Below are 12033 nucleotides of genomic sequence, written 5' to 3' on the forward strand. Positions count from 1 at the left end.
GTAGTGAATGCTTAAGGCTTTGCAAAGGTCCAAACAATTTTCCCCACTTTGTTGGGAGGTGGTGGGAAGAACTTGTTTTGGATAGAGGGGAAGGGTAGAGATGTCCAGGGGCAGGAACAAGTGGAGCTGGGGTAGACAGGAATGTTTCAAGTCCCTTGTTGAGAAGGCATCTGCTGAGGCCCCCAGAGAAGGTATTTCCAAGGAAAGAACTTATCATGGAGAGGGTCATCCAAGTTAGGAAAGGACAGTGGGCTGAGTACAGTAGCTCACGCCTGTAACCCCAGCACTTTGGGAGGCTGAGGAGGGAGGATCACTTGAGGACAGGAGTTTGAGAGCAGCCTGGGTGACATAGTAAGACTTTGTCTCTAAAAAAGTTTGTTTTAAGAAATTAGCCTGGCATGGTGGCATGTGCCTGTAGTTTTACCTACGTGGGAGGCTGAGGAGGGTTTGCCTGAGCCATGAAAATGCCATTACACTCCAGCCTGGGTGACAGAATGAGATGCCAACTCAAAAAAAAAAAAAAAAGAAAAAGAAAAAGACAGTGACTGGCATGGTCTTTCAAAATGGTGAAATCAAGGGACGTTCATGGTTCTCCAACTTTTCCTTCTCTCCGAACAATCTCCCCCATTTCACCCCCTCCAGATACAGAGAGACCTCCGGTCTCTCCACAACCAGCTTATGCCATCCTGTTTATTTCCTCCATAGCACTTATTATAGTGGCAAATGGCCTTGTTTGTTTACTTTCAGAGTGTAAACTCCACCAGGAGAAAGAACCGTGACTGTTTTGCTCACCTCTGTATTTCTGGTATCTAGAACAGAGTCTAGCATACAGTAGGGGTTCAATAAATATTTATTGAAGGAATACAATGCATGCATGAAATGATGATATTTCAGGCCTTGTGGTACCCGGGCTGGGGAGATATTTGGGGGCAGCCTGACCTCTTGCAGATAACTGAGAAAGCACCTGTCACTGAGGTTTCTCAGAGATGACCATGGGCTGATTCCTTCCTACAAGTGCAGTTGTGCAGTGAGTTCACCTGGGGCTTGATCAAAAGTCTCTGAGACTGTGTGTGGTGGTGAAGGCTGAGGATGGAGCAGCTTGTTGTCAGGTGAAGGAGGAGCTCTCTCTCTCCACCACCCCCCCGCGCTTTTTCCTCTCTCTCTCTCCCCCCTCCCTCTTTCTCTATTCCTCTCTTTCCTCTCTCTTTCTCTCTCCCTCCCTTTCTTTCTTCCCCCCACCTTTTTCTTTCTCTATCATTCTCTCTTCCCCCTCATGCTTTCTCTTTTCCTCCTTCTCTCTTTTTCTGTCTTGCTCTCTCTCCTTTCTCTGTTGTTCTTTTTTTACCTAAAATAAGCATGATTGGACGGGCTTGGTGGCTCAGCCTATAATCCCAGCACTTTGGGAGGCTGAGGCGAGTGGATTGCCTGAGCCCGTGGGTTTGAGACCTGGGCCGGGCAACTTGATGAGACCTTGTCTCTACAATAAATCAAACACTAGCTTGGCATGGTAGCACGTGCCTGTAGTTCCAGCTACTTGGAAAGCTGAGGCAGAAGGATCGCCGGAGCCCAGCAGGTTGAGGCTGCAGTGGCCGGGAGCGGCCACTGCACTCCAGTCTGGGCGACAGAGTGAGACTCCAACTCAAAAAAAAAAAAAAAGAAACACACACAAAAAAAATCAAAAAAATAATAATAAGCAGGTTTGGGTGGGCTCCAGGAAGGTTTTTTCCTCGACAGGACTCTGGAGGAAGTGGAGTGGGGAAGCCTTTTCTCCCCACCTCGCTGCTTCTCTTCCAGAGGGAAGGATATTTCCCATGGTCCTGTCCCTTTCCAGGGGCTCTGCTTTTATATCATTCGAGCCCTTTGGATGAAGACAGGCTTACGGGGCAGCAACAAGGGGGTTGTTGGTGGCTGTTTTGATTATTTCTGTGCTATGTAACAGAGTCCCATGACTTCAGTAGCTTCAACACATTGCCATTTGATGTGCTCAGGGATCTAGGGGTCAGGATTCTGGCAGAGCAGAGTGTGGGGGAATCAAGGCTCTGTTCCAAGTGGGATTAGCTAGGTCTTGGGTCATCACTCATCTGGACTCAGCTGTAGAAGGTCTAGCTGGGACGCTGGGACAAGTGGGCCCTTGTAACCTGCAAGGTTTCTCTTCACATGGCAGCTCAGGGTCCTCCAGAATATAAAAGTAGAAGCCACCAGGGCTTCCAGCCTTGGGCTTGAATTGACAGAGTGCCACTTCTGTTGAATTCCACTGGTTGAGGTGAATCTCTGGGTCCATCTGAATTAAAGGGGAGGGGGCCACCCAAGGGTGTGATTAGTGGGAGGCGTGCTTCAGTGAGGTCACCAGCCCGGGACTAGGGCTAGGAGCAAGACCGGGAAGGGTTACCCAAGGTCTGACATGGCCCCTCTACTCCAAGGCTGGGGTTTCTGAGTTAGACAGAGGTGGGCTCCCATCCTGACTCGGTCCGCTCTCAGCTTCCTTGCTTGTTGGGGCCACGGCACCGGCCTTCGTGCCTCTCCAGCTTCCAAGTGCTGCTCCTGTGAGGAGAGCAGGGAGCCATGTGGATATCTGGCATGGAGACATGTTTCTTAACCTTTCTTTTCGCCCTTCTCCTCTGAGCCCAGGTCCTCTCCTGCCTGCCACTGAATACCCCAGCTCATACTAACCTTCCCACCTTGGAGGCATTGTCATCTGTCGCTATGTTTCCTCCCGGCCGCCTTGTGTCCTCATGACACTCCCTTTCTCTCTCCTGCCACTTGAACAGAAGCCTTCTGAGCCTAGGCTCTGAGCCCAGTCAGTCAGTAGGCAATGCCTGTGGAAGTAAACCAGGCAGGCTGGTACAGGGAAGGCTGGACAGATGGCCACGGTGGTAACTTCACCCTCCCCGCTAGGGGGCCCTGGGGCAGTGGCAACAATAGCCACTCTGGTCTCCTGCCAAAACGGCCATATGCGACGCCCAGGAGTTGGCTGGTGAGGGGAGCAGCCAGTGGGCGAGACAAGGTAGGTATGGGGATTGGTGGGGGAGGGGCTATCTTTTGGCACTGACCTTCTGACTCTGCAGGGGCACCTGTCCTTTAGCCCTCTTTCTTCCTATGTCACAGATAGGGTCCCAGGGCCAGCTTGAAGCCTAACTGACCCCTGGGCCCACGCTTTTCCACTGTGCTGCACTGCCCTTCTCACCTCCCTCGCTGGTGGGAGGGACACCGCCTTTCCTGTTACAAGGGAGGTCCCAGGCTGTGGTGAGGAGATGGAGAGGGTGACGTGGGCTGACAAACGTGGCTCTGGAGTGCATGAGAAATGGCATTCTTTATTCATAAATAAAAACATAAAATTACCAGAAATAGTTTACATGGCCAAACGGTGACATCAGAAATAAAACGAAGCCATCAAAAGCAAACCAAACCAAACAAGTAAGAGAAAAATAACTATGTACAGATTCTTCCAGATGCCAGTCTGTCAAAGCCAACCTCTGGGGAGAGCCCAGCTCTGCCCACAGCGGCAACCCAAAGACCACCTGCAGAGGGGTGAGGAGAGTAGCCCTGCTGGTCCAGGAGCACGGCCTGCATCAGGGGCCATGGAGGAAACCCCTCTCCCAAAGCTGCCCATCTGACAGCCAGCCTGGCTCGTGCTTGGGCAATATTCTCCTAAGAGAGGGCACAGGCTGGGGCCAGGGACAAGAGACGCAGCAAGGACCTCTCAGGGCAGAGATGACACCAGGCCCATGTGAGCTAAATGCCCATGGGGCTGTGTGGGCTTGGCAGGAGGTCATTGGAAGATATTCATGAGGGTGTCCCATGGGAGTCCGGTTATTCCAAGGTTCGGAGGCAGAGAGATGGAGCACTTTCAGGATTAGTGTCCTTTGGGGGAGCAGAGCAGTCAGTCTGATTGAGCAAGGTGCCAGCAGAGGTGCCCGGAGAGAAGAGCAGGGAGCTCCCTCCATCCCACCTGGGTTTGGGCCTTGTTGTCTGCTCGAGGCCTCTACTGCTCAAAACCTCCTTCCAAGGAGGTGAGGTCTAGCATGGTCCGAGGATGCTTTTAGATAAGGAAGGGAAGAGAACCCACAGGAAGGTGGTCACTAGGCCACATGTCACTTGCATTCTGGTGCCACTGTGGGCCACCCTGGGCCTTGGGCTGGTGGCAACTCAGGGAGGGCATCTGCCACCTCAGATGTTGTGCAAGGCCTTGGGGGGACATCTCTGGAGTGGCCTGAGGCCGGGCCACAGAGATGTGGAGAATGCTGCATTCCCAACCTCCCCCCTTGGGTGGAGGTACTGTCACAGCACCATCGGGAGCAGGCTCTGTGCTTGAGCAGACGCCCCTGGGCTCGGCAACCGTCTTCTCAAGCAAGATCTTGAGGGCAGAGTACTGGGCTTTTGGCCACTCTTCCTGGGGAAGGAGGGAGCTTAAGCCTGGGGAGGGGCGGTCAGCCCCTCTCTCTCTCTCTCTCTCCATGGGCATCTCACTGGGAGAAAAGACTCAAACAAGGCACAGGCTGGTGGAAATGGAGAGACCAAACAGTAGGACGACTGACTTGTCTGAACTGTGCCCAGTGGAGCGTATACCACCCTTCAGGCAAGGAGAGGGCTTGTGGCCTGTAGATTTCAGGTTTAAATCTAGCCTGTGACTAAGAGCATTGGTTTGAAATTCCAGAAAAATTCCTGTCATTTGACAACAGCAGGACGGGCACGGGATAACTCCAGGAACCAGAAGGCAGAGCCAACCACAGGGAAGGTGACCCTGCCCTCTAACCCACCCTCAGGGAAGAGCTGTGGTGGGCCCCAGAAGGAGTGGGAGGGAAGAAGGGAAGAGCTCCCCACCCCAGGGCCTCAAAGGGCCAGCCCAGGGGGCAGAACTGGAAACTGGCTTTGGACCGTCAAGTACCCAGACTCTCCGCCTCATCTCAGCAGGCAGGAGGCACAGGAATCTTGCAAGGGCTGGCCATCCTGAGAACAGCAGCTGTGGCTACAGTCAAAAATAGAACATGGAACAGCCTGCTAGGTCTGGCTTGCTTCTGAAAAGACACCAAAAGAAAAAAAGAAAAGAAAGGAAAAAAGAAAATTCCCTGAACCAAGCAATTGAGAATTTCCACCTTATCTTCCCACACCACCTCCCCTCAGCTCTGCACCCCATCAGGAGAGAAGCCCCGGCCCCTCCCAGGCACTGCCTGAGCCCCTGAGAAAAGCTGACACTCTCTGGATCCTTTACAGTCTAGGGTGCACAGGGCCTCAAAGTGGAGGGAGGACAGCTGGTGGCCAGGGCTGTGCGTGCGCCTCTTCTTCTCTTGGCTGGGGCTCTCATTCAGTGGCACTTGGGGAACCTGTCCTGACTTGTAAAGACCTAAGAACTTGGCCCAGAAGTTGCTGAGGGGGAAATGTGTGTGGCTGAATCTGGTAGTAGGTGAAGGAGAGCAGTGCCCAGGTCACACACGTGCCATCTTGGTGGATCTGGGTTATTTTGGATCCAAGCAACAGCTTGATTCTGGAGAAGAAAAAACAGCCCAGAGCAACTAGTGGTCAGCCTTGGGCCAGGTGGGGAATCTTGGACTCTAGCCCCAGCTGGAAGGATCGGGAAGGCTCCCCAGGGGTGGCTGGAAAGCCACACCCTCTGCCTGGAAAGGCTCCCTGTGCCACAGTGCCTTCAGCTTTCCCTTCCCAGCACCCACCCCAGAGTCTCAGTTTCTATGGCTTTATGAAGAGTGGTCACTGAGGTCAAGGGCCACCAGCTCTCCAACGCCTGCTCAGCTCCAGTTAGCAGGAATCCCCAGACAGAGGCTGGGCCCCAAGATCCACACCCAACTCTGCCACTTACAACCTGGCTTCTTCCCTGTCTAGTGAAGTCTCAACACTGCTGGGCTGCCTGGCTTTCCCCTCCTTCCTGTGGCTTGCCGGGGGCTGGAACCGCCCATTCTAACATGATACCTCCACGGCCAGAGGAAAACAGCTCAGGCTCTGACGGGGCCAGGTTCCAAGACTTCTGGTCACACATGGCTTCTTTCTATTCCTAAGACATTCCAATGTGTCCGAGGGGAAAGGAGGTTAGGATGAGAAGTGGAAGGGAACGTCTGTACTTGGTCACCTTCCCTGGGGACGAGTATCTCTAACTAACTTGAACAAAGGCCAAAGTTTAGGGAACCCTTCACCAAAGCATGGAGATCCCCGGATCCATCTCCTGGAAAGAATCAAAGGAGTCATGGCCTGGGGTTCTGTGGGCTTCAGGGATCACCAGAAAGGGAAGGAAAGGCCATTCTGCAACCCTTATCTATCCCTTGAGGCTCCTGGGTCTGTGCCCAAGGAGGCGGCTTCTCTCAGAGGGATCTGACTTGATGAGCAGGGGAGATGCAGAGGGGACCCCCCGTTGAATGAGCTCAGCCCTCCTTCCCAACGCCAAGTTCCCAGACTTCACCCTCTCAGGCGGTCCCTCAGATCTCAGTGGCTATGATGTCCTCGTAGGGGATGTCAGCGCCTTCTAGCTCAATTTCCAGGGGCTCCCCAGCACCATCCCCGCGGGCCAGCTGCTGCAGGGCCTTCTCCAGGCGCTGGTTCCGCTGGTACATGGCCAGGTAGCTCTGTTGCAGCTGCTTCTGGTACTGGATCACCTTCTCTTTCTCCTCCTTCCACACCAGCCGCTCGTGTTGGAAGCCCGAGGACATCTGGTCGTGGCCTTGCCTCTCTTCCCGCAGCTCGGCCCGCAGTCGCTCCAGCTCCCGTTGCAGGGCAGGGATGTCCTCGGGGAAGGCGGGCGCGCCATTGCGGGCCAGGGCGGCCTGGGCGCGCAGCTCCTGAAGTTCCTGCTCCAGCAGGTTCACCTTCTCCCGCAGCAGCTCTGCCTCGTTCTTCTTGCGCTGCAGCTCGTTCTCGCAGACCTCCAGCTCCAGGCCCTTGGTGTGCAGGGCGCCCTCCAGGTCCTGCGTCCTCAGCTCCAGGCCCTCCAGCTTGCCCCGTGTGTCCTTCAGCTGTGCCTTCAGGCCCAGGATCTCGCTGGCCTTGGCATTCACCTCTGCCTGGGACTCTTTCAGCTGCTGCTTCAGGAGGGAGATCTCACCCGACTTCTGGCACACCTATGGAGGGGTGGAGGGGTACACAGCGCCAAAAGGTGAGTGTTCTCTCCTAGGGAAGTGACCGCTCAGCTGCCTAAAATAAACAAAGTGGCTCCTGACATGGCCATGTCTCGAACCCGTGGGCTCAGGCAACCCTCTCACTTCAGCCTCCCAAACTGCTGGAATTATAGGCGTGAGCACCTGGCCAGATTTCTACCACCCATGTTTATGCCCACACCCTCTGACTTCATCCTGCATGAACCCGGCCCTCCTCTCTTTTCTCTGTTGGGGTAAAGATGACATCACACATTCACTGCTGTGCTCCAGTGGCCCACACCACACCTGGCTCAGAGACTGCCCAATGTGTAACAGCCAAATAATGAACTAGCACGTTCTTCCCTGGTCTGGATGGCCCATGGCCAAGGCCTTCTTTGAGGCTCTTTTCATGCTGGATCCCGGTTTGGTCTGTCCATGTGCCCATTTCACACCCCTCCCCTCCCCGGTCCAATTCAGAGTCCAAATCTCACTCTGACCCAAGCCTCTGGCTAGGTGCAAGTCGATGGCCAGTGGGTTAATCTTCCCGTTGCTCATAGCTTCATCACCCACTTTTTTTTTTTTTGTTTGAGTTGGAGTCTCACTCTGTCGCCCAGACTGGAGTGCAGTGGCTGCTCCCGGCCACCGCAGCCTCGCCTGCTGGGCTCCGGCGATCCTTCTGCCTCAGCCTTCCAAGTAGCTGGAACTACTTGTGTTACCATGCCCAGCTAATTTCTGATTTATTGTAGAGATGAGGTTTCGCCAAGTTGCCCAGGTGGGTCTTGAACCCGCGGGCTCGGGCAATCCACTCACCTCAGCCTCCCAAAGGCGCGGGATTACAGGCTGAGCCACCAAGCCTGGCTTACCCACATTTAACAGCAATGATATTGGTTTCTGTGTCATCCAGATTTCTTTCTTTTTTTTTTTCTGAGTTGGAATCTCAATCTGTCATCCAGGCTGGAGTACAGTGGCATGCTCACGGCCACCACAGCCTCAATACCTTCTGGGCTCAGGTGATCCTGCCACCTCAGCCTTCCAAGTAGCGGGAACTACAGGCACGCGCAACCACGCCTGGCTAATTTTTTGATTTATTGTAGAGATAAGGTCTTGCCAAATCGCCCAGACTGGTCTCGAACCTGTGGGCTCAGACAATCCTCTCACTTCAGCCTCCCAAAGTGCTGGAATTATAGGCATGAGCCACGGCACCTGGCCAGATTTCTACCACCCATGTTTATGCCCACACCCTCTGACCTCATCCCTGCATGCACTCGGCCTTCCTCTCTTTTCTCTACTGGGGTAAAGTGGACATCACACATTCACTGCTGTGCTCCAGTGGCCCACACCGCCTGGCTCAGAGACTGCCCAATGTGTAACTGCCAAATAATGAACTAGTGCCTTCTTCCCTGCCCCTTTCCTTCTCCATTTCTTTTCCTATTCCCCATCAAAATTTGGCCAAGAGCAATGATGAAAGCCAAAGTCACTGATCAGACCTATGTGTCTCTGGGGTCTTGGCCATTTGGGGTCATGGGTGGCTCAACAGGACACCAAGGCCAGTCTTGCTGGCTGTGTTTCAACAGTAAATGAAGACCAGGGCTTGGGGCTTTATAGGATGCATTCTTGGAATGACTGGAAGCCACCTTAATATTTCCTCACTTTTCTGTTTACAGGAGAAGCACCCCCTTGTTCTCAGTGAAACACTACCCAGTCCTAGAGAAGATTCAGCCCCACTCACAATGCTTGGTTGGGACCAAAATTTCATTCCAAGGCCGAGCCTGTAGAGGTTTCATGAAAGAAGCTCTATGAAATCATGGCTGAGGCACCGGCCTGGCTTTGAATCCTGGCTCGATCACTTACATCGGGGGAATCCTGGACATGTCAGCATGGTGGCAGTACGGTGTAGTGATTCAACTGTTTGGGTCAAATCCTGGCTCTGATATTAACATATATCAGCCCTTGAGCTAGTCACTTAACTAGCTATTTGCTATCATAACCTCTCTGTGTCTTGGTTTCCTGAATTGTAAATTGAGGATCAGTCATAACCATGGGGAGAGGGTTGTTGTAAGAACAGATGAGATAACCTAGGGTCTGACACTTTATACTTTCTAAGTCATTATTATTATAAATGTGTTTATAATAATACATGTATGCATCACTATCAATTATTATCTATTATTATTTATTTTATCATTTTACTAGGCAGCCAGACTGGACAACCTGGAAACAAGGTCACAGCGGTGTCCAGCTTAGGTCCAGACTGGACAGACAAGACTGGGTGCCCAATGCTGGCATGAGCTCTACGTCTCTGCTATAGCTCAACACAACTGAGACCAGGTGGAGATAGAGTCTACTGGAACAGCATGAATGGGAAAAAGGAAATGTACTGTGCCTGTGGCTCCCAGCCTTTTCTCTTTGAGAAACCTGACAAGACAAAAAATGACTCCAGTTTCTCATCTAGCCAGTCCCTCACCCATCTCTTCCATAGAAAGGACGTTTTTCTTCTCTACTCCTGAAAACATTTGTCACCCAGAACAAGTACCAGATGCTCCAGTGCAAAGAGATGGCTGAGGAGCTGAGGGTAGGGTACCCACACCTGGCGTGATGCTGGACTAACCAGACACAGCGACTCCCATCCCCTTTCCAGGTGGGAATCTTTAGGGTGAGTGACAGAACTGCCATACCCACTCCTCTAACCTGCCCTCCCGCCACCCCAGGGGCCACTCAGTGAGAAAAGCTTCTTTCTTACCAGTAGGACACAGGGGTGACACTGGTTCCCCAGCACGGCTTGTCCAGATGCCTCACCTTAGGTGTGCCTGGGTGAGTGTGTGTGAGTGAACCTTTTCTTCCTCTTCTTGGTTCCCATTCCACCAAACAGAAGTTCTCCTTTCACTTCTGCGAGCAGTAACCACTTCTGTCATTTGAGACCTGCCACTAATGGGGCCACTCTCACAAGTGTGTAGGGCCCTTTCTCTCAAAAGTGGCAGGCCCAGGCTGGGCTCAGTGGCTCAGCCTGTAATCCCAGCACTTTGGGGGGCCAAGGCAAGTGAATTACCTGAGCCCAAAGGTTTGAGACCAGCCCAGGCAACTTGGCGACCTTGTCTCTACAATAAATCAAAAATAAGCTGGGCATGGTAGCGCATGCCTGTAGTTTCAGCTACTTGGAAGGCTGAGATGTAAGGATTACTGGAGCCCAGTAGGTCAACATTGGGGTGGCCATGAGCGTGCCACTGCACTCCAGCCTGGGCGACAGAGTGAGACCCCAACTCAAAAAAACAAAAAACAAAAATAAATAAACAAAGTGGCAGGCCCCTGGACCTGCAGGAGCTCGGGCACAGCTTGTGCTTCTTTGGAGCTTCCTATAAACAGATATAGTGAGGTTGGCCCTCAGCCCAACTAGGCCTCAGTTCTTTGGATTCCAGCTTCTCGGTCAGTGACTAGGCTAACAAATTCAGACCTGGGGGCCACAAAGGTGATGGTGGGAAGAGTAGGAAGCTCAGAGCTAAGTGTACCGCCCATGTGGTTTGCACAGAGCCCCTTCTTTGGGTCATAAAGCCAGCAGTAGAAGAGAGGAACCAGTCCCCAACCCCTGATTGCCCATGTCTGCCAGTGCCACGTGGCCTCACCTCCCATTGCGTCTCCTCCAACGCGGGGCCGAAGTTGGTCTTCTCCCTCTTGTAGGACCTGAGCTTGGTCTCCAGCAGGTCCTGCTCCTTCATGAGGCTCTCGAGCTCCTGCCGGAGCTGCCGCTTCTCCTGCTGGAGCTGCAGCACCTGCAGGTGCAGCACCTGCTGTGCACGTTGGCTCTTCTGCGAGGCCTGTTTCAACTTGCCGCTGCTGCTGCCCTTGGGCTCCGGGCCGTCCAGCTCATCCCTGCAGCGCCGTGGCCGCTCCTCATAGGCGGGGCTGGAGGCAAGCTCCTTCTCTTCAAAGCTGCGGTGCAGCTTCTGGAAGGCGCCTTCCCGCTCCAGGAGCTTCTGCTCCAGCTCCTGGATGGTGCACTCATCCGTGGAGATGGGAGAGCGGACGCACGAAGGGCCCTTGTCCACCTTGCTCGGGTGGCCCAGCTTGCTACCCCCGTCGGAGAAGGACAGGGCCTTCAGGCTCATCATGTTGCTGTCCTGGAGGACGATGCCCTGCGTGATGTTGTGGGCGGAGCCTCCGAAGCGGCTGGCGGGCCCCACCGGGGTGACCAGTGGGTCCAGCTGATAGCTGCTGCTGGTGCTGTGCGTGGGCAAGCTGGACATGGAGTTCCGGCCGGAGTCGGACAGTGCTCCGGAGCACAGGCCAGGCTTCAGCTCCTGTTCCTTGGGCTTGTCTGGAGGGACGGGGTGCAGCTGGTGGCTGGCACTCTCAGGGGAGGAGTGCAGCATGGCTCCCGACCGCGGCAGCATGGGCTTGAAGGCTGTGGGCCTCACCGCACCCTTCTCGGAGCCCTGGGAGGAAAGGGACCACAGTGACCCCGAGTCTCCTCACCTCCATGCCCACCCTACCCTTTCATCTCTACCTGGTATGCATGCCAGCCTCAGCCTGAGTCCCTGAACGCATGTGGCACCCTTCTCAAAGCAGCTGAATATGGAAAATCTCTTGATTTTAAAAATGTATTTATTAAATTATTATTATTTTTTTTTGGTAGAGATGGGGTTCTTGCTATGTTTTCCAGGTTGGTCTTGAATTCCTGGCCTTAAACGATCCTTCCGCCTTGGTCTCCCAAAGTGCTGGGATGACTGGCCTGAGTCACTGCACCCAACAATCTGTCTCAAGAAGGAGAAAATTGACCAGGATCGGGGCTCAGTCTGTAATCCTAGCATTTTGGGAGGCCGAAGCGAGTGGATTGCCTGAGCCCGCGGGTTTCAGACCCACCCAGGTAACTTGGTGAGACCTCGTCTCTACAATAAACCAAAAATTGGCTGGGCATGGTAGCACACGCCTGTAGTTCCGACTACTTGGAAGGCTGAGGCGGAAG

General features: G+C 53.7%; 1 protein-coding gene across 1 annotated transcript in view; it reads right to left on the reverse strand.

Moving 5' to 3' along the window:
* Window positions 1–3290: 3290 nt before the first annotated feature.
* Window positions 3291–12033, reverse strand: part of LZTS1 (leucine zipper tumor suppressor 1) — an 11181-nt gene continuing 2438 nt past the window's right edge. The window contains exons 2-3 of the mRNA XM_008049244.1: window positions 10694–11503; window positions 3291–7061 (exon numbers count right to left, since the gene is read on the reverse strand). Coding sequence (XP_008047435.1) covers window positions 6423–7061; window positions 10694–11503 — 1449 coding nt within the window. The 3' untranslated portion in view covers window positions 3291–6422. The remainder of the gene's footprint in view (window positions 7062–10693; window positions 11504–12033) is intronic.

This window comes from Carlito syrichta, unplaced genomic scaffold (assembly GCF_000164805.1).
Source record: "Carlito syrichta isolate Samal-C Ts95f unplaced genomic scaffold, Tarsius_syrichta-2.0.1 Scaffold130876, whole genome shotgun sequence".
Taxonomy (NCBI): Eukaryota; Metazoa; Chordata; class Mammalia; order Primates; family Tarsiidae; genus Carlito; species Carlito syrichta.